Source organism: Oncorhynchus nerka, linkage group LG14, assembly GCF_034236695.1.
Source record: "Oncorhynchus nerka isolate Pitt River linkage group LG14, Oner_Uvic_2.0, whole genome shotgun sequence".
In the NCBI taxonomy this organism is placed as follows: domain Eukaryota; kingdom Metazoa; phylum Chordata; class Actinopteri; order Salmoniformes; family Salmonidae; genus Oncorhynchus; species Oncorhynchus nerka.
The window spans coordinates 57007762-57027427 of NC_088409.1; the positions used below are offsets into that span (position 1 = coordinate 57007762).

General features: G+C 50.3%; 2 protein-coding genes across 3 annotated transcripts in view; one reads left to right on the forward strand and one right to left on the reverse strand.

Annotated features, from left to right (window-relative positions):
* Positions 1-5370, reverse strand: LOC115141443 (ribitol 5-phosphate transferase FKRP-like). 2 transcript variants are annotated; one of them, XM_029680324.2, is made up of 3 exons: positions 4746-5370; positions 4000-4159; positions 1-3926 (listed from the first exon to the last, which is right to left on the reverse strand). In XM_029680324.2, the coding sequence occupies exon 3, from the start codon at positions 3913-3915 to the stop codon at positions 2398-2400; it is 1518 nt and encodes a 505-aa protein (XP_029536184.1). In that variant the 5' UTR covers positions 3916-3926; positions 4000-4159; positions 4746-5370; the 3' UTR covers positions 1-2397. The 2 variants fall into 2 exon arrangements, with proteins under 2 accessions (XP_029536184.1, XP_029536183.1); XM_029680323.2 differs by having other exon boundaries at positions 1-4159.
* LOC115142268 (striatin-4-like) overlaps positions 5174-19666 on the forward strand; it is a 23158-nt gene continuing 8665 nt past the window's right edge. Inside the window, exons 1-12 of the mRNA XM_065000201.1 lie at positions 5174-5530; positions 12179-12282; positions 12380-12450; positions 12944-13022; positions 14319-14513; positions 14724-14907; positions 15035-15194; positions 16452-16547; positions 16860-16978; positions 17411-17586; positions 17875-17922; positions 18049-18170. Of these exons, the coding sequence (XP_064856273.1) occupies positions 5258-5530; positions 12179-12282; positions 12380-12450; positions 12944-13022; positions 14319-14513; positions 14724-14907; positions 15035-15194; positions 16452-16547; positions 16860-16978; positions 17411-17586; positions 17875-17922; positions 18049-18170 (1627 nt within the window). The 5' untranslated portion in view covers positions 5174-5257. The remainder of the gene's footprint in view (positions 5531-12178; positions 12283-12379; positions 12451-12943; positions 13023-14318; positions 14514-14723; positions 14908-15034; positions 15195-16451; positions 16548-16859; positions 16979-17410; positions 17587-17874; positions 17923-18048; positions 18171-19666) is intronic.

The window sequence follows — 19666 nt, forward strand, 5'->3', positions numbered from 1 at the left end:
TGGTGTTATAATTCTTTTTTTTTTCAGTCCATGAAAAAGTGACACACATTGACAGCAAAATTCTGGTTAGTGTGCTGGTGAGTTTTGAGCCTATTCCCTCACTTGTAAAATGACAGGTCAAGCACAACAAGTGGCACCTACTAGACATCAGTCTTTCACCCACAATTCAGATGACTTCTAACATTCCAGTCAAGGCAGGACACAAATGTGACAGCAACACTCAACAGATTACACACATTTAATTTAGAATATTGGATAAACTAGTGGATAGTTTCACAATTCATACCTGGGATTTGAATGCGCCCGCATGGACTGATAGAGCTTTATCCAAGGCCTCAGGTGAATATCCAAGTCAGAGTTGAAGAGAAAGCTCCTCATTTTACCACTGGGAAATGGGACGGCCATAATCGGCAAGCTGACGGAACATGCCAAGGCCTACCCGGTGGCATCAGTCGACAGTTCAAAAGGTCAAAAGTCATACATCTCATCCACTGAACACGAAGTGCACAAATCTCAAATAAGAAAGTGCATCAGTGCAACATATAACAAGTACTCCATGAAATATGTCTTTAGCTTTAGGACAGAATTGACCAACATATTTATATTCATGACATCAATAATAACATAGGTATCGACACTGATTGTGTCAGATATTGTTTAACAGCAGCTGATGTTGTGGTGGATATGCCATTGGATATCTGGAAGCACTTTGAGCACCTGAAAATGACTAGGAAACTATCTGGTAATAATAGCTAATACTTCCTGATACTACTTTAAAAGAAAAATCAAAACAATTGATAACCACCTTGTACTTAATGGTACCCCCCCAAAAAGATAGAAAATAATTGATATAATTACTGTGTAATTACCATTTTACAATGTCATTTCTTACTAAATACCTGGTCATGTATGTACCGGAAAATGATGTGCACCAGAATACCGTTTTGAATGTGTAAATACATTGTCTCTATACTTAACTTACAGCTTATACTGAATAATGGACCTCTGCAAGGAGTCTCCAATTGACCTGTCATGTAGGTACAGTTGAAGTCAGAAGTTTACATACACTTAGGTTGGAGTCATTAAAACTTGTTTTTCAACCACTCCACAAATTTCTTTTTAACAAACTATAGTTTTGGCAAGTCGGTTAGGACATCTACTTTGTGCATGACAAGTAATTTTTCCAACAATTGTTTACAGACAGATTATTTCACTTATAATTCACTGTAGCACAATTCCAGTGGGTCAGAAGTTTACATACACTAAGTTGACTGTGCCTTTAAACAGCTTGGAAAATTCCAGAAAATGATGTTGTGGATTTAGAAGCTTCTGATAGGCTAATTGACATAATTTGAGTCAATTGGAAGTGTGGATGTATTTCAAGGCCTACCTTCAAACTCACAAACTCACACACACACACACTAAAAAGACCGAAGACCGATGACGTAATGCGGTTCTTCCATAAAAAAGCCAGACTACGGTTTGCAACTGCACACAGGGACAAAGATCGTACTTTTTGGAGAAATGTCCTCTGGTCTAAAAATAGAACTGTTTGGCCATAATGACCATCGTTATGTTTGGAGGAAAAATGTGGAGGCTTGCAAACCAAAGAACACCAATCCAACCGTGAAGCACGGGGGTGGCAGCATCATGTTGAGGGGGTGCTTTGCTGCAGGAGGGACTGGTGCACTTCACAAAATAGATGGCATCATGAGAAGAGAAAATTATGTGGATATATGGAAACAACATCTCAAGACATCAGTCAGGAAGTTAAAGCTTGGTCTTCCAAATGGACATTGACCCCAAGCATACTTCCAAAGTTGTGGCAAAATGGCTTAAGGACAACAAAGTCAAGGTATTGGAGTGGCCATCACAAAGCCCTATCCTCAAACCTATAGAACATTTGTGGGCAGAATTGAAAATGCTTGTGCGAGCAAGGAGGCCCACAAACCTGATTCAGTTACACCAGCTGTCAGGAGGAATGGGCCAAAATTCACCCAACTTATTGTGGGAAGCTTGTGGAAGGCTACCCGAAATGTTTGACCCAAGTTAAACAATTTCAAGGCAATGCTACCAAATACTAATTGAGTGTATGTAAACTTCTGACCCACTAGGAATCTGATGAAAGAAATAAAAGCTGTAATAAATAATTCTCTCTACTATTAATCTGACATGTCACATTCTTAAAATAAAGTGGTGATCCTAACTGACCTAAGAAAGGGATTTTTTACTCAGATTAAATGTCAGGAATTGTGAAAAACTGAGTTTAAATGTATTTGGCTAAGGTGTATGTAAACTTCCCACTTCAACTGTATATGTTTTGGGTTGTGGCTCGAATCGTTTTGTCCTTTTGTTGGGCCACATGAAAGCTCCAAAGGTCCCAGCCACACACCTCCCTCACAGCCGGCTCCTATCCAGCCTCTTCTTGGCAGGGTTGGGGTACTGGGGGTTCTCGATGACCCCCTCCCCAAACTTGAGCTCCAGGAAGGCGCGGTGGTTGTTCGGGCCGTAGGCGGTGACGCCGGCGAAAGGCATCGGCACCAGCGGCTGCAGGAAGTGCTCGGGGAACTCCATATCCTGCTTGTGCTCCATCCACGTGTCTTTGGTCATGACGCCGTTCCGCGGGTAGAAGGGCCACAGGTCCACGTGGAGGTGGTTAGCCTCGCTGTATTGCACCCGGTAGAAGTCCCCCTCCACTGCCCGCTCCCACACATAGCCGTTAGCATCCACCAGAGAACCAGAGTCCAGGTTCTTCAGGTAGTCACAGTTGGGCACGTCCTCCAGGTAGATGCCCAGGTCCACATCATAGTCCCAGGGGATGATGTCCTGGTGGCGGGCCGCCCCCAGCAGGGAGCCTCCTTCCAGCCAGTAGCGCACCCCGGAGCTCTCCAGGATGTTGATCACATACTTGGTGGTCTCGCGGAGGGCGCGCAGGCAGCAGGGAGGTGTCCAGCGCTCCAGGTACAGGTACTCAGGGGTGTCGTCCCGGACCGTACTGAAGCAACGCGCCGTCTCCTTCCCACAGCCGTGCCACTGCTCCTTCCCATCAGCCAGTAGGAGACGCTTCAGCCCAAAGTTCCTCATCAGCCGGCTAGTGGCCTCCTTCAGATGGCTGTCTGCCTTCCACTGGTTGTGGGCTGAGCTGAAGAGAGGCCGGTGGCTGGGGGAGAAGCAGGGGCTCTCCAGGAGCTTGACCTTCCAGCCATGCAGGGAGGTCTGGATGAAGAGCGAGGGCAGCAGGGGCCTCCCCAGTGGGACAGACAGGTTGAAGAGGTCCTCAGAGCGGATGAGGACCACCACGTCCCCCTGAAGGGCTGTACACACGCTACCACTGGTCCCAGACGCCGCTGTGGAATAGGTGGCCGTCCACTCTCTAAGGCTGACCCGCAGGTGCAGGCACTGAACGGTCGAGCGTGCCAACACTGGGGAAGCCACCAGCCTCACGGGCCCCCCACCCTCCCCCTCCAGCTCCCGGATCAGCCTCTCCACAGCCCGGCCCTGCTCCAGCTCCACCCCGTCAGGCACCAGCAGCACAAACTCTGTCTGAACGTGGAACTCTGGCCGGTGGGCCTGCGGAGGCTGCTCGGGGCTGGGGGAGAGCACCAGGAGACGGGCCCCCTCGGGGAGAGACAGAGGGGGGTAGGGCGGGGTGTCAGACACAGCCAGGAAGGGCAGCTCAGGTCTCTGGTGCAGGAAGGAGCGTGCCACATCACCGACGTAGTTCTCAAAATTCTCAAACTCCCGTAGGAGGACAGTCACACGAGGGCCGTGGCTGTTCCCCTCTCCCCCGACACCTCCAACGCCAACCATCCCCGCGCCAACCCCTACCAGGCCCCCCATGCCGCCCTCCAGCCCGGAAGCAGGTAAGGCAGCCTTCCTGGAGCCCCTTCCTGGGTCCCGGCGTTTCTCCATCATCTGCTGCTGGGCTTGGGACACATAGTAGAGGATGAGCAGGTTCAGAGCGATGGCTCCAGTCAGAAGGCCCTGGCAGAAACTCACCCGCATGGCACCTCCTGCTGCGCTCGTCTGGATCAGGGAAAGGAGAAGGTATAGGATGGAGCTCTCTATTCAGAAAGCCTGTCCATAAACATCAGGACCCCATCGGTAAAGAGCTACAGCCTATGTGCATCGGAAGAGTAATGGCCAGCTGCTGGAATAGCTGAAATACACAGAAAACACAGGAATATAAAAGAGTCCTAAAAAAAGGGTTTCTAAAGCACTTCAGATGACTGTGATAGGTTTTAGAGGCTGTAGTCTAGTTTATTACATTATATTCAAACGTCAAGGGACTAGGTGCAGTGTGTCTCCCATACATGGACTGGATTGCCCTAGTTCTCTTCGGCCAATACTTTGACCTAGATTGTAACCGTAACTATAAATTACAGCCAAAATGAGCCACAGAGATGCTTCAAATTGATGCTCCGTGTAAGTATAGGCCTATGCTCCCTTCTAGAATTGCTATCGTAGGCTGTCAAGTACCACATTTCCAGTACCTAGAACTGTGTCTGCATCATGCAATGTACTTTTTATGCTGTCAATTTAATGCTGACAGTAGACTACACCTATACTGCATGGCTTCTATGCAACCATGATCATTCTCCATCATTTCATAAAGACCACCCCACAAAATGACCCCTATAAACGCTTCATATGCAGGACTCGTTTGTCTTCCAATGTGAATCACGTTATCCCCGTTATTATTGCCTAACATTCTCCAACTCGTTAGAATGAAATAGCATACAAACCATAATGCGCGGAGCGTTACATCGAATTCGCTCGCTGTGTGGAAAGGTTGCTGAGCCAAGCACAAACACGGAGACACCACCTGTGCAATAGCGCTTACTGACAGTGTAAAAGATGAATGTTATACTGACAAATAAACTAAAGAAGTGTTCATAGACTGGGAGTTTAAGACTATTATCAACACCGCGGTCTGTAACGTTATACCCATGCTTTGCTGTTTCGGAAACGGCCACAGGAAGCTTGCGTGAGATCACAATATGGCAGGAAGCGACGTCCCTGGTTACTGTAACGGGAGAGAGAGGGGAAAAAACGACCCCCCCGTAGTAGATTTGCTCTTAGCTCATTTTTTGGCACCGTTCCTCCACGGGAGTTCTTGCGTTTACTCTTTACGCGAGAGAGGAAGAAAGAAGGGTCGAGCGTTAGTGCTGGGTTTGTGAGGGACGGGGTTGTTGTTATTGTTATCGCTGCTTGTTTTCCCCACCTCCCTGTCCTGGCGAAAGCTCAAAGCGCTAAAATGGAGGCGGAAAGATCCGGCGGAGTAGCAGGGGGAACGAACCAGAACTCTGGAGGCAGCGGCGTGGGGCGCAACCCGAACGGGCCGAAATCGGTGCTCGGGCAGGCGACAACAGCAGCAGCGGCAGCGATGGCTGGATCGTCGCAGCCTCGAGAACCACAAGACGGCGACGCAGGCCTATCGCTTCCCGGGATCTTGCACTTTATCCAGTTCGAATGGGGACGCTTCCAGACCGAGAAATATCGTTGGGAAGCCGAGCGAGATGAACTCAGGGTAATTATAGTGTTATCATCAAGCAATAGCTGTGTAGACTATGTATTAAAGCTAGTTACGATTGAGAAAAAAAGCTAGCCTAGCATTGCCAACATCCCACAGAAGTCACGATCGCTCCTCAATACTTTCCCCAATCGGACAGAATTACTGTCCACATAATCGCGAACCTATTCACCCCTATGCTCCTGGATAGCAGTTCTCTAAAGCTTGTTTTGTGTGATCAAAGCAAACCCAATATTTGGGGGTTCCAAAAAAATGTCACCGTTCTTGACTAGTCTAAAACACTGGGTTGTGGATTTATTTAATGTACAGCATCATTCACAGGACGCTCAATTATCCGTGTGTTTCACATTGAGGCGCAGTCACTGTCCGAGCCAGACGCTGATCTCAACGCAGCCAGACATATAGTCCACATTGTCTAATTATAGCGGATCACACAGGTGGCGGTGTCAATAGGCTTTATAGAGTTGCCCCAACGGTAATTAACGCCAGATGGTTGGACTCCGCTGTTCTTCAACCCCATCATGGTTTCTATTTTTCTCTCTTGTGAGATTACGGTGGGTCACGTGACTCACTGTCAATTACAACAGGGATTCAGTGATGCGTCTGTAAATCCCGGAGCCACACACACACACACACACACACACACACACACACACACACACACTAAAAAGACCGAAGACCGATGACGTAATGCGGTTCTTCCGCCGTTTACACACGTTCACATGTACACTCATGCCTGCCTGGGTGAGCGCAAAGCGTTTTTTAAATGTATTGCTTTCCCCATCATGTGGCCTTACTCCTGTCAACACGTTTAATTATAAGGATGCTGAATGAACATGAGCTGATGAAATACAAGTTTGCTTGATTATTTACAGTAGCCTAAAGGTCTGTGTAGAAAAGCAATACCGTTCCACTGCTGTCAGTGTATTTCACTCTCCCGCTCACTCTACCCTATAGGCTATAGCCTAGTTAGAAGTAGGAACTTTATATCATATGGATGAAACTGGCCGTACTGATCTTATAGCAGTGTGGGGGATTGAAGTCAGAAGTATGTCACCACCACCACTCGAGTCTTACTGGGAAGGATTACTGTGCGTGAACGTGAGTGTGTGTGTGGTCTGGTTTTCACAGGCTCAATTAGCAGCAGAACTCGGGCCAGGAGACAGAGAGAGAGAGAGAGAGAGAGAGAGAGAGAGAGAGAGAGAGAGAGGAGCGTTTGGGTGCCCTGTTCAAACAGTAGCCCAGCAGTTTACATAAGAGGACACCAGTGGCTGCTAAAATAGGGAAAGCCCTGTGGCGAACACACACACACACACACACACACACACACACACACACACACACACACACACACACACACACACACACAGCCTCCATGAACATATACACAGAACACACAACACTATACAGAATAATAGCCTACAGTTTCCTCTGGGCTAGTGCTCTGTCTCAAACCAAAAGTTGATTGATGACTGCCTGGTGTGTGGAAAACATTGGCCTTCCCTGCCATGTGACTGTGTGCGTGCGTATGTGACATTGACAGGGCGTGTATGGTGTGCCAGTGGTATCTTTTTTAGGGCTGAATCGTGTCGTTAAACGGGAACACCTGTGTGGCACTCTGTCTCCTGTGACAGCCAGCCAGGCTGTGGCGGGGCTGGGCCGAGCAGTTGGCTAGGCCAGGTGTGACCTAACGTAGCAGGCGTTTCTTTATATATAATATATATTTTTCTTCTGCACTGTTCAACCAATCCAGTTCAGTGTCGCCTTGTTGACGCCCAAAAGCGTAGGTCACGTCACAGGCTCTCTCAATTTCTCTGAAAACCAGATGCATCCGGTTATCATTGACCCCCGCGAAGGGTGGGCCAGGTGTGACGTCCCCAGAGCAGAGCCACAGGGCCATGTGACCACAGCCAGCAGGCCGTGCCAGGGGACAGACAGACAGGTGGCACAGCTCTGGGCCCTGTTATTCATCACTGATCTCGCATGACCGGGGATAGGTCAAAGCTATGTGGTGGCAACCCTGGCTTAATCCTATCCGGTCAGGTAAGATCAGTGATTCCTTTAAGAAAGCGAGGACGAGGGATACTGCTATAAAACCCGCAGGCCTCTCACCTCTGTCAGGCTATATCTGTCCCGTAGAACTGTAGAGGGGGTCCAAATCAAACAAAGTCATTTCTCTACTGAATATCTGAATATACTCCTGCTGAGTCTGTAGAGAAAAGAGTCTCTAAATCTCGTGTCCTACTTCATTAGGCTTAGTACAGTCGGTGCTGATCAAGGACCTACAGCACTCCTAGCTGGCTCATAAATGTCAGATTAGATTTCAACGTTGCGATCGCAGTTGCGCCACAGTTGATACTTGCCATAAATGGAAGGACAGAGCGCTTTGTCGCCGTTGACACTCAAGAACAGTGGCACTCCGACTAGTGGTGACCCAGATGACACCACTTCCTGCTGGGGCATGTTAAGTGGGGCCCGTAGTGCCCTTCTCTCAGCTCTAATGAAATGCCCAGTGCTCTCATGCATGACACGCGTATGTACAGTACTGTGCTTCGCTCGCCCCTCGCACACTTCTGGGCTCTCTCACACTTCATTTGGCCTTTCTTTCTCACATTGACACATGCAAAGGCACACATGCACACAAGCAGACTTTTTGCACAACTTAAGCGCTCTCGCACATGCACACACACACACACACACACACACACACACACACACACACACACTCTCTCTCTCCAGTTCCCTGTCCCAGAAAAGTCCTCTGCTCTACTTGTTGGCTGATGGGTCCCAGAGGGATGGAGGATGACATAGAGGTAAAGGAGAGGAAGAGCTGTCCTTGACCCTGTTCAGCGGTGGTGGCGGGGGCGGGGGTGGCTGTTCAGCGGTGGGGACGGGGGGGGGCTGACTGATGAAATGCGCCAGTCAGAACTCCTCAGCAGGCCAACTTCTGAGAGAGCCATACAGAGAGTGCTGTAGTGTTTTTACTCAGAAAGGTAGTTGTTTAGCCTATCTTTGTGCTAAGACTGTTGTTGGTTTATGTGCCAGTGTTCAACAGGCATGTTTATAACATAGTTGATGCCCTTTATATTACAGGTCACAGCTTTTTCTTTTGGTTCAGGTTGTGACTTAATTTGTCCCCGAGGGCAATTGGTTTTTGGCACCAAGGAGTACGTAGACGTACATACAATGCTAGTGCATGAGTCATGGGTTGGCAGCCGTCAATATCAATATAACATTGCTCATGATCAACCATTAGCAGCAGCAATCGTGTAAAGTAAGGCCTACATAGAAGATAAGTAAAGTGCGCTGTGCACATTCTCCAAAATGTCACGTCAACATCATTCAAATGTGCGGATTAAAAAATGCTGACCGCGTTAGCATCATCGGCCCATGTAATGACAACCAAGGCGATAAAACTAGTTAGGACAGACTAACTTCGTCCCTGTATTCACGAGGCCAATGGCCGTAGGGGTCAAAGGTAAATGAGTGCTTGTACCTGTTAGTATTAACAGTTGGGGGAATCTACACCAGGAGCCAGAGGGTAGGACATGGAACTCCTGATGTTGGGGGCAGGCACAGCCAGACAGGATAGATTCTAACTTCCTCAGCACTCATCTGCTGTACAGGTCAGACAGACAACTCTGCTGGACTGCTGTGATCTTACCACTTTTACTATCCTAGCTAGTGCTTTTTTTGTTGGTTGTTGTTGCTTTGATACCAAGGTTACCATGCCAACAGATCAAGGAAAATGGTAGGACCGACTCAATGTACGCTTTATAAAAGGGAGTCTTCAAGGTCCTGTCAACCTGGAACTTTTGCCCGTTTCCTGAGACAAAAGAAAGGTGTCGCTGGTACTTCTCGCACATCATGTCAGTGTTGGACTCAAAGCTCAATTGATCATCAATCAAGGTCCCAAGGTACATATAATTGGCTACGGTGTCTACCACCTGGGCCATAAGGATAGTGTTCTGAGAGGTAGGGAGTTGACACCTGAAGTCGATACACATATCTTTTGGTTTTTGTCACATTCAGTTTTAGGAAACCGCCGTGGCACCAATGAACAAACTCCTCAACAGGCCCCGGGGCTAGTTTCATCGGCATGAAGCAGACGGACTATTTCTGAGTCGTCCGCAAACTTTAGGGTGTGCAGGATATAGAGGTGGGGCGAGGACACAACCCTGGGGTGAGCCTGTTGAGAATGACTGCTTCCCTGCCAGGCTCCCATGCAATCTCACCCTCTGGGTTCTGCTAGTAAGACAGTCAATGATCCAGTCCACTACATTAGAGTCTACACTAAAACGATTAGGGAGTTTGTTCGTAGACCTTGCGAGACACTACGTGACCAAAAGTATATGTGGACACCCTGCTCGTCGAACATCTCATTCCAAAATCATGGCCATTAATATGGAGTTGGTCTCCCCCCCCTTGCTGCTAGAGCAGCCTCCTCTCTTCTGGGAAGGCTTTCCATCAGATGCTGGAACATTGCTGCACTAAGAGCGTTAGTGGGGTCAGGCACTGATGTTGTGCAATGATTAGGCCTGGCTCACAGTCGGCGTTCCCATTCATCCCAAAGGTGTTTTGACGGGGTTAAGGTCAGGGCTCTGTGCAGGTCAGTCAAGTTCTTCCACACCACCAATCTCGGCACACCATTTCTGTGTGGACCTCGCTGCCAGATTGTGAAGCGCGATTCCACTGCTCCAGAGTCCAATGGCTGCGAACTTTACACCACTCCAGCCGACACTTGGCGTTGTGCATGGTGAACTTAGGCTTGTGTGCGGCTGCTCGGCCATGGAAACCCATTTCACGAAGCTCCCGAGGAACAGTTCTTGTGCTGAAGTTGCTTCCAGAGGCAGTTTGGAACTCTGTATTGAGTGTTGCAACTGAGGACAACCAATTTTTACACGCTATGCACTTTGGCAGTCCTGTTCTGTGAGCTTGTGGCCTACCACTTCGCGGTTGTTTCCTTATTGCTCCTATACATTTCCACTTCCATCAAACACTTACAGTTAACTGAAGCAGCTCTAGCCGGGCAGAAATGTGAAGAATTTGCTTGTTGGAATGGTGGCATCCTATGACGGTGCCACGTTGAAAGTCACTGAGCTCTTCAGTAAGGCCATTCTACTGCCATTTCTTTTGTCTATGGAGATTGCATGGCTGTGTGCACAATTTTATACACCTGTCAGCAATGGGTGCGGGTGCGGCGAATCCACTCATTTGAAGGGGGGTCCAAATACGTGTGTGTGTGTGTGTATATATAGTGTATAGTGTATATGCTTGAACTTTTGATGTGGGTTTGATCACAGATCACTGATCTGTAGGGAAGTCATCAGAGTGAACTAAATGGCATAAAGTAGACTCCTTCTCTCACCTCTACTGGCCACACTTCCAGACTCAGGATCTACTCCAATACTTTTGAAATGCATCATCCCTCCCTCCCTCCCTCCCTCCCATGAGGTCCTTGCTGATCTCTATATGATTGGATGGCCCGGGTGAAGTTCAATTCCCACCTTATTTATGTCCGCAGTCCATCTCTTCCAGCAAGGAAGGAAGGAAGGAAGGAAAAACGGGGCCCCTGGATTGGACAAGATCCTGTTGTTCAGACAGGGAGGGGACGCGATGTTCATGGATCGTCATGGTACTCTGACATGGACAGATGATGTGCTCCTCCTGTGCGTACACTGTACCACAGCACAACAGGCACACACACACACACACACACACACACACACACACACACACACACACACACACACACACACACACACACACACACACACAGACACACGGCAAGTAAAGCCATGTCAGATTGCAGGGTGCCAGTGGAGACAGAAGTCGGAAAATATATTTCCAAGAATGTCGGGGACAGTGGGAGAGATGACTGATGCTTATCTGGGATGAAAGGGACACTCCAAAGAAGTGTGTGTAAAGAAGATGTGTGCGCGTGCGTGCGTGTGTGTGTGTGCGTGTACAAAGCGTTATAAAAATGGCTGCACCCAACACAGTGCATCTACCTGGTAGCTACCTTCACTACCCGGCTTGGCCGCTCCTCTGCTATACCCAGACGGACACAGCTCTGAGCATAGTGCCCTTCAGGTCTATTTTAGTACCGGGAGTCTGTAGGCGTGGCATGTAGCTGCTGCTAAACCAGATAGAACGCTTCAATCTGAAACGCACGGGAGGTGCTGCACTCAAAGCGATGCAGAGGTCGTTTCGGTTTGCAGTAGCACCATCACATTCTTCTTGTTTGCGCGAGTACAGTTTGCGTATCCCAGCCTTGTGCAGACCGCCATTGTAGACGTGCCAGCGGCATTTTTAGACTCCTCTACTTTTCTGAGGCCCGGGAAGAGCGATTGGACCACACACACGCACTTCTCTCCTCACGATGGTTTCCCCTCCAGATGTCTGGGTTTGCTGGTCAGGAGAAGTTCTAAATACAGAACGCCACTCCGTCCACAACCCGCTACTTAGCCCAGTGCTCGGTTGCGGAGCCAAACCAACGGTATTTCTGCACTGTACGTTGTATTTGTTTGAGTGGTCCAAACAAACTTCGCCAGTGATGTGGCATGCTCAGTAATGTTGTGTGTGTGTGTGTGTGTGCTCATATGCTTGACCTGTGTGTGTGTGTGTGTGTGTGTGCGCGCGCAGGCTCAGGTGACGTTCCTGCAGGGCGAGAGGAAGGGGCAGGAGAACATGAAGCAGGACCTGGTCAGGCGGATTAAGATGTTGGAGTACGCCCTTAAACAAGAGAGGTCAGACGCACGCACGCACACAGACACACACAGACACACACACACAGTGTAAGGCTTAGGTAACACTGCCATCTTGTGGTTCTTCCTCTCTCTGCAGGTCCAAACACCAGAAGCTGAAGACAGGCAGTGACCAGAGCCCAGGGGAGAAGAAACCAGAGGCAGAGCAAGGTATGCAGGCTCTATGATGACCTTATGTAGACTCTACGTATGCTCTAGGCCAGGGGTGTCAAACTCATTTTGCCGCGGGGGCCGTATTCGGTCTTCAAGAACATTTTGTGGGGTTATATTTCCTCGCCATCCAAATGTGCAAAAAATGAGTCCTTCTAGCCATAATTTGATGCTCCCTGACTTTCTACCTTTCATTTCTGTGATTGTTAGCGAGTTGGACACAGTCAAGAAACTGTACGAATGTAGGTCCTTTATCAGTTCTACTAATTTCTGTTTTGGTCTTTAGAAAGTATATTAACACACAAAAACATGAAATATCATCAGATCTAATGCATTCTAAAGCAGAACTAGTAACTTCCCTATGCTTCTGTTTCCACGTTTTCACCATTGAAATGTGTGTGTGTGTGTGTGTGGAGCTGTAAGTGTTTCTCTGGTGATTCCTTCTGTTATATCAGCACTTCCTCCTCTAATTGACTCGTCCTGTACCCCGCAGTGCCTAATGGGCCAGCAGAGTCTGAATCTGAGCCAGCCAATCAGATGTCCTGGAAGGAGGGCCGTCAGCTACTGCGCAAGTAAGGCTTTCTCCCCATAGCGGGAGCAAGGCTTCCTCCCCGTAGCGGGAGCAAGGCTTCCTCCCCGTAGCGAGAGCAAGGCTTCCTCCCCGTAGCGAGAGCAAGGCTTCCTCCCCGTAGCGAGAGCAAGGCTTCCTCCCCGTAGCGAGAGCAAGGCTTCCTCCCCGTAGCGAGAGCAAGGCCTCCTCCCCGTAGCGAGAGCAAGGCCTGCTCCCCGTAAGGCAAGGCCTCCTCCCGTGCGAGAGCAAGGCCTCCTCCCGTAGCGAGCAAGGCCTCCTCCCCGTGCGAGAGCAAGGCCTCCTCCCCGTAGCGAGAGCAAGGCCTCCTCCCCGTAGCGAGAGCAAGGCCTCCTCCCCGTAGCGAGAGCAAGGCCTCCTCCCCGTAGCGAGAGCAAGGCCTCCTCCCCGTAGCGAGAGCAAGGCCTCCTCCCCGTAGCGAGAGCAAGGCCTCCTCCCCGTAGCGAGAGCAAGGCCTCCTCCCCGTAGCGAGAGCAAGGCCTCCTCCCCGTAGCGAGAGCAGGGCCTCCTCCCGTGGCGAGAGCAGGGCCTCCTCCCCGTGGCGAGAGCAGGGCTTCCTCCCGTGGCGAGCAGGGCTCCTCCCGTGGCGAGAGCAAGGCCTCCTCCCGTAGCGAGAGCAAGGCCTCCTCCCGTGGCGAGCAAGGCCTCCTCCCCGTAGCGAGAGCAAGGCCTCCTCCCCGTAGCGAGAGCAAGGCCTCCTCCCCGTAGCGAGAGCAAGGCCTCCTCCCCGTAGCGAGAGCAAGGCCTCCTCCCCGTAGCGAGAGCAAGGCCTCCTCCCCGTAGCGAGAGCAAGGCCTCCTCCCCGTAGCGAGAGCAGGGCCTCCTCCCCCGTAAGGCCTCCTCCCGTGCGAGAGCAGGGCTTCCTCCCGTGGCGAGGCAGGGCTTCCTCGCCGTAGCGCAAGGCCTCCTCCCCGTGCGAGAGCAAGGCCTCCTCCCGTGCGAGCAAGGCCTCCTCCCCGTAGCGAGAGCAAGGCCTCCTCCCCGTAGCGAGAGCAAGGCTTCCTCCCCGTAGCGAGAGCAAGGCTTCCTCCCCGTAGCGAGAGCAGGGCTTCCTCCCCGTAGCGAGAGCAGGGCTTCCTCCCCGTAGCGAGAGCAAGGCTTCCTCCCCGTAGCGAGAGCAGGGCCTCCTCCCCGTAGCGAGAGCAGGGCTTCCTCCCCGTAGCGAGAGCGGCACTGTCCTCAACATCTTTAAACAAACTGCTGAGTCTGAATGAAGAGGCTGATCGTGTGTGTCCATGGTTTGCTCGTGTGTGTGTTCGGTGTGTGTGTGTGTTTGTAGGTACCTGGAGGAGGTGGGCTACTCGGACACCATCCTGGACATGCGCTCGAAGCGTGTGCGCTCCCTGCTGGGTCGTACCAGTCCCGAGGCTAACGGCGCCCCGGCCAGCAGCGAGCAGCAGCCCGCCCCGGACCCCGAGCCCCTGGCAGGGGGGGAGTCACTCCTCATCAGACAGATAGAGGAGCAGATCAAGAGGTGAGACCCCCAACACGCACAGCCCTGTCCTGGGTGTAGGGTGCTGTGGACAGTGATGAATGGAAGCTTGTCTCCATGGTAGTCACTGTGAAGTTGATCAGTACTCTGTCTGTGTTGGTGTATTGCATATTCTTTGTCAAATTCCTATAACTGTCAGCATTGTTGCTGGGAGTTGTGTGTTGCCGCTGATGTGTGTGTGTGTGTCGGTAGGAACGCGGCGGGGAAGGATGGTTCTAAGGAGCGCCTGGGTGGTTCCGTGCTGGATAAGATCCCCTTCCTACACGGCTGCCAGGATGACGATGAGGATGACAGTGATGAGGAAGATGACTTCCAGGGCATGGGCGCGGACCGTATAGACGGGCAGCGCAACAAGAACAAGAAGCCGCGCGTTAAGGTTCGGATCACGTCAACACGGCAAAATGTGTGTGTGTGTAATTATACCCCTGTGTGTGTGAGAGAGAGTGTATTAAAGGTCTTCTCTCTCTGTGTGTGTGTGTGTGTGTGTGTGTGTGTGTGTGTAGATGGGGACTGAGCCCACGACCACAGACCTGGACCCTGATGATGAGGAGGAGGATGAAGACGACTCGGAGGATGCCCTGAGCGAGTTTGACTTCCTGGGATCAGGGGAGGAGGGGGAGGGGGCGGGAGAGGCCCGGATCTCAGGGGACGGCCGGGAGTTAGGTACGCCGTCATCATAGCAACCGCCTCAACCACACCTGTCTGTCAAGCTTTCTGTCTGTCTTCTTTTTCTGTCTGTCTGTCTGTCCCTCTCTCTTTCTAGGGAGTTATATGTTCTGTACACTCACCTCTACTGCCAATAAACCATTGTCTATGGTGAACCATTGTCTGTGTGTCTCTATCACATTTGTTGTTTTACTTTGTCATCCACGTGTCTCTCTCTCGATCTGAGGCAATGTGTTCTGTTGGCATAACGCATGCTGTTTGGTGTCTGTCTACTTTCTTTTTATCCGCCTCGTGGCCTGTCTCTCGGTCCGTGTCTCTTCGTCTGTTTGTGGGTTTCTCTCTTTCTGTTTCTCTGTTCGCTCATCGTCTCCTTCTGTGTGCATGGCCATGTGTTCTTTCACCCTTTACTTCTCTTTGTCTGTCTCTCTCTCTCTCTCTCTCTGCATGACTGTGTGTTGTCTCTCTCTCTCTCTCTCTCTCTCTGCATGACTGTGTGTTGTCTCTCTCTCTCTCTCTGCATGACTGTGTGTTGTCTCTCTCTCTCTCTGCATGACTGTGTGTTGTCTCTCTCTCTCTCTCTCTCTCTGCATGACTGTGTGTTGTCTCTCTCTCTCTCTCTCTCTGCATGACTGTGTGTTGTCTCTCTCTCTGCATGACTGTGTGTTGTCTCTCTCTCTCTCTCTCTCTGCATGACTGTGTGTTGTCTCTCTCTCTCTCTCTCTCTCTCTGCATGACTGTGTGTTGTCTCTCTCTCTCTCTCTGCATGACTGTGTGTTGTCTCTCTCTCTCTCTCTCTCTCTCTCTCTCTGCATGACTGTGTGTTGTCTCTCTCTCTCTCTCTCTGCATGACTGTGTGTTGTCTCTCTCTCTCTCTCTCTCTCTCTGCATGACTGTGTGTTGTCTCTCTCTCTCTCTCTCTCTCTGCATGACTGTGTGTTGTCTCTCTCTCTCTCTCTCTCTCTCTGCATGACTGTGTTGTCTCTCTCTCTCTCTCTGTCTCTCTCTCTCTCTCTCTCTCTCTCTGCATGACTGTGTTGTCTCTCTCTCTGTCTCTCTGTCTCTCTCTCTCTCTCTCTCTGCATGACTGTGTGTTGTCTCTCTCTCTGTCTCTCTCTCTCTCTCTCTCTCTCTCTCTCTCTCTGCATGACTGTGTTGTCTCTCTCTCTGTCTCTCTGTCTCTCTCTCTCTCTCTCTCTCTCTCTCTCTCTCTGCATGACTGTGTGTGTTGTGTCTCTCTCCTCTGGCCTGGTTCAGAGAACCGCAGGAACAAGTTACAGGGCTTGATGTCGGACTTCCCCCCCAAACCCTCCCCGCCCCCCTCTGTTTTGGGACAGTCTCGCTCCGGGGAAGGTAAGACAACAGCCGAGCCCCAAAACTCTCTCCCTGTCTGGCTGTGCCAAGTGTTCTACAGTATCCTGTATTATGTCATGTTCTGTGTGGATGCCAGGACGAGTAGCTGCTTCTTTCGCAACAGATAATGGGGATCCTAATAAAATACCAGAGTAGCTCTCTCTGTCTCTCTCGTCTAAAGGGATACTGCTCTGAAGAGGTAATTGTTTTAGTATTGGAAAAAATGGGGGAAGGGATGTGTTTTTGATCAGATGGTGGTTGATGTGGTCGTGGGTTTAGCATTGAGAGCCGTTCTTCCTCCGCTCCTTAAAGGTGGCGCTCTGGGTTTTTCCTCCGACGTCTTCATCCTGGACGCCGTCGGGGGCGGAGACATGAACCTGGGGGAGCTGGCTGACCTCACCGTCGCCAACGACAACGACCTCACTGTGGATGTGAGTACTTGAACGCACATACGACAGTGTTTCTCCTATTAATTTTTTTCCCAGCAGTGGTGGCAAAGATTACGTGGTGGTGGGTGGGGGGGGGGGCTGAGAGGAGACATTTCAGTTTTAAAGCTCATTTCCTGCAATTCCACACATTTAGCCATGGCTTAGGCCGTGTTCCTATGCTCTCTGAGTGACTCAAACGTAATAACAAAATCAATGGGGGCCCCGTGCAATGACATTTGGGGAATTTTAGTTTCTCCCTGGCTGTCTAGTCTGTATGTTGGAGGCTGTTGATTTTCAAAGATGATTTTATAAATATTTGGCTCATTTATCTTTTTTACGTACTTTATCTATCTGAGTTTAGTCATTTAAAAAAAAAAGTTAGCTGTTGCTAAATGAATACACCCCACCAACGCTCTGACACCTGTGTGCGTGCAGCTACAAGATAACCGGGAGGAGTTCAAGAAGACGTGGAACCCTCGCTTCACGCTGCGCAGCCACTTTGATGCCATCAGAGCGTTGACGTTCCACCCCAGCCAAGCCGTTCTACTCACAGCCTCCGAGGACGGAACCCTGAAGCTGTGGAACCTCAACAAGGCCATACACTCCAAGAAGTAAGAGCCTATAATAGCAGGACCACAACACGCCAATATCAGGGCCTGTCTTCAGAGCGTGTAATCATATAGTTGGAATGCTGATCCAGGATCAGATCCCTCCTGTCCGTATTGTCATCTTCATTGTGATTTTAAAAAGGCATAACTGATCCCAGATCAGCGCTCACTCCTACTCTGAGATGCTTTATGAATACAGGCCCAGGAGTGGGAAAGAAACTGAATGGGGTCTGGTAGTGTGCTATAACCCTGCTGTAATGTGTAAATGGATGTTGTTCTTGGCCTCCACAGAAATGCAGCGCTGGACGTTGAACCCATCTACACCTTCAGAGCCCACAGGTGAGCGCAGACCACACACACATACACCCGCTTGCATGCAAACACACATTTGTTGCAACTATCATGTGTTTCTGGGTTAATAGCTGATCTTTGTGTAATCGTGTGTGTGTGTGTGTGTGTGTACAGTGGTGCAGTTCTGTCTCTGGCAATGGGAGAGGACGGAGACTCGTGCTACAGCGGGGGTCTGGACGGAAGCGTGCGCTGCTGGAAGATCCCTGACATCAACGTGGATCCCTACGACAACTACGGTCAGCCCCTGACCCCTGTCTGACCTCTCTGTCACCTTTTTTTGCTTCCAGTCTACCAGTCAGGACTAGCCAGATTTATCCCCAGCTAACGTATTCAGCTCTGAGTCCGTGGATGACACATGATCAAGTATCATCTCCGTGAAAAAACACGTTGACTGACATTAGGGCTGTGGCGGTCAAGGACTTTTGGATGGCGGCTATTGGTCGGCCAAATGACCACGGTCAGACGCACATTTTGTGCTGCTGCAGGGAGGAGGCATTGCCTAGGACAGGGGTTTTCACTCTACTTGGGTTGAGGTCGGGTGATTGTGGATTACATTTACATTTACATTTAAGTCATTTAGCAGACGCTCTTATCCAGAGCGACTTACAAATTGGTGCGTTCACCTTAAGACATCCAGTGGAACAGCCACTTTACAATAGTGCATCTAAATCTTTTAAGGGAGGGGGGGGGGGTGAGAAGGATTACTTTATCCTATCCTAGGTATTCCTGAAAGAGGTGGGGTTTCAGGTGTCTCCGGAAGGTGGTGATTGACTCCGCTGTCCTGGCGTCGTGAGGGAGTTTGTTCCACCATTGGGGGGCCAGAGCAGCGAACAGTTTTGACTGGGCTGCGCGGGAACTGTACTTCCTCAGTGGTAGGGAGGCGAGCAGGCCAGAGGTGGATGAACGCAGTGCCCTTGTTTGGGTGTAGGGCCTGATCAGAGCCTGGAGGTACTGAGGTGCCGTTCCCCTCACAGCTCCGTAGGCAAGCACCATGGTCTTGTAGCGGATGCGAGCTTCAACTGGAAGCCAGTGGAGAGAGCGGAGGAGCGGGGTGACGTGAGAGAACTTGGGAAGGTTGAACACCAGACGGGCTGCGGCGTTCTGGATGAGTTGTAGGGGTTTAATGGCACAGGCAGGGAGCCCAGCCAACAGCGAGTTGCAGTAATCCAGACGGGAGATGACAAGTGCCTGGATTAGGACCTGCGCTGCTTCCTGTGTGAGGCAGGGTCGTACTCTGCGGATGTTGTAGAGCATGAACCTACAAGAACGGGCCACCGCCATGATGTTAGTTGAGAACGACAGGGTGTTGTCCAGGATCACGCCAAGGTTCTTAGCGCTCTGGGAGGAGGACACAATGGAGTTGTCAACCGTGATGGCGAGATCATGGAACGGGCAGTCCTTCCCCGGGAGGAAGAGCAGCTCCGTCTTGCCGAGGTTCAGCTTGAGGTGGTGATCCGTCATCCACACTGATATGTCTGCCAGACATGCAGAGATGCGATTCGCCACCTGGTCACCTACTAGTTCACTATGGGACATCACAAGTAAAACATACATCTACATACAGTATGTACCATTCATAAATCTTGTTATGCAACACAAGTCATACAGCATACCATTGTGTGAAATGCCATAACCAGCTTAGTTGGCGCAAACAGAAACTAGCATCCATCAAAAAAGAATTATACCCGTTTGAGAATAGTAAACAGTAGAGAGTAGAGTGTTACTTTATTGA

Coding starts and splice junctions, on each gene's coding strand:
- LOC115141443 (XM_029680323.2), bottom strand. CDS start 4,005: ATGCGGGTGAGTTTCTGCCAGGGCCTTCTGACTGGAGCCATCGCTCTG.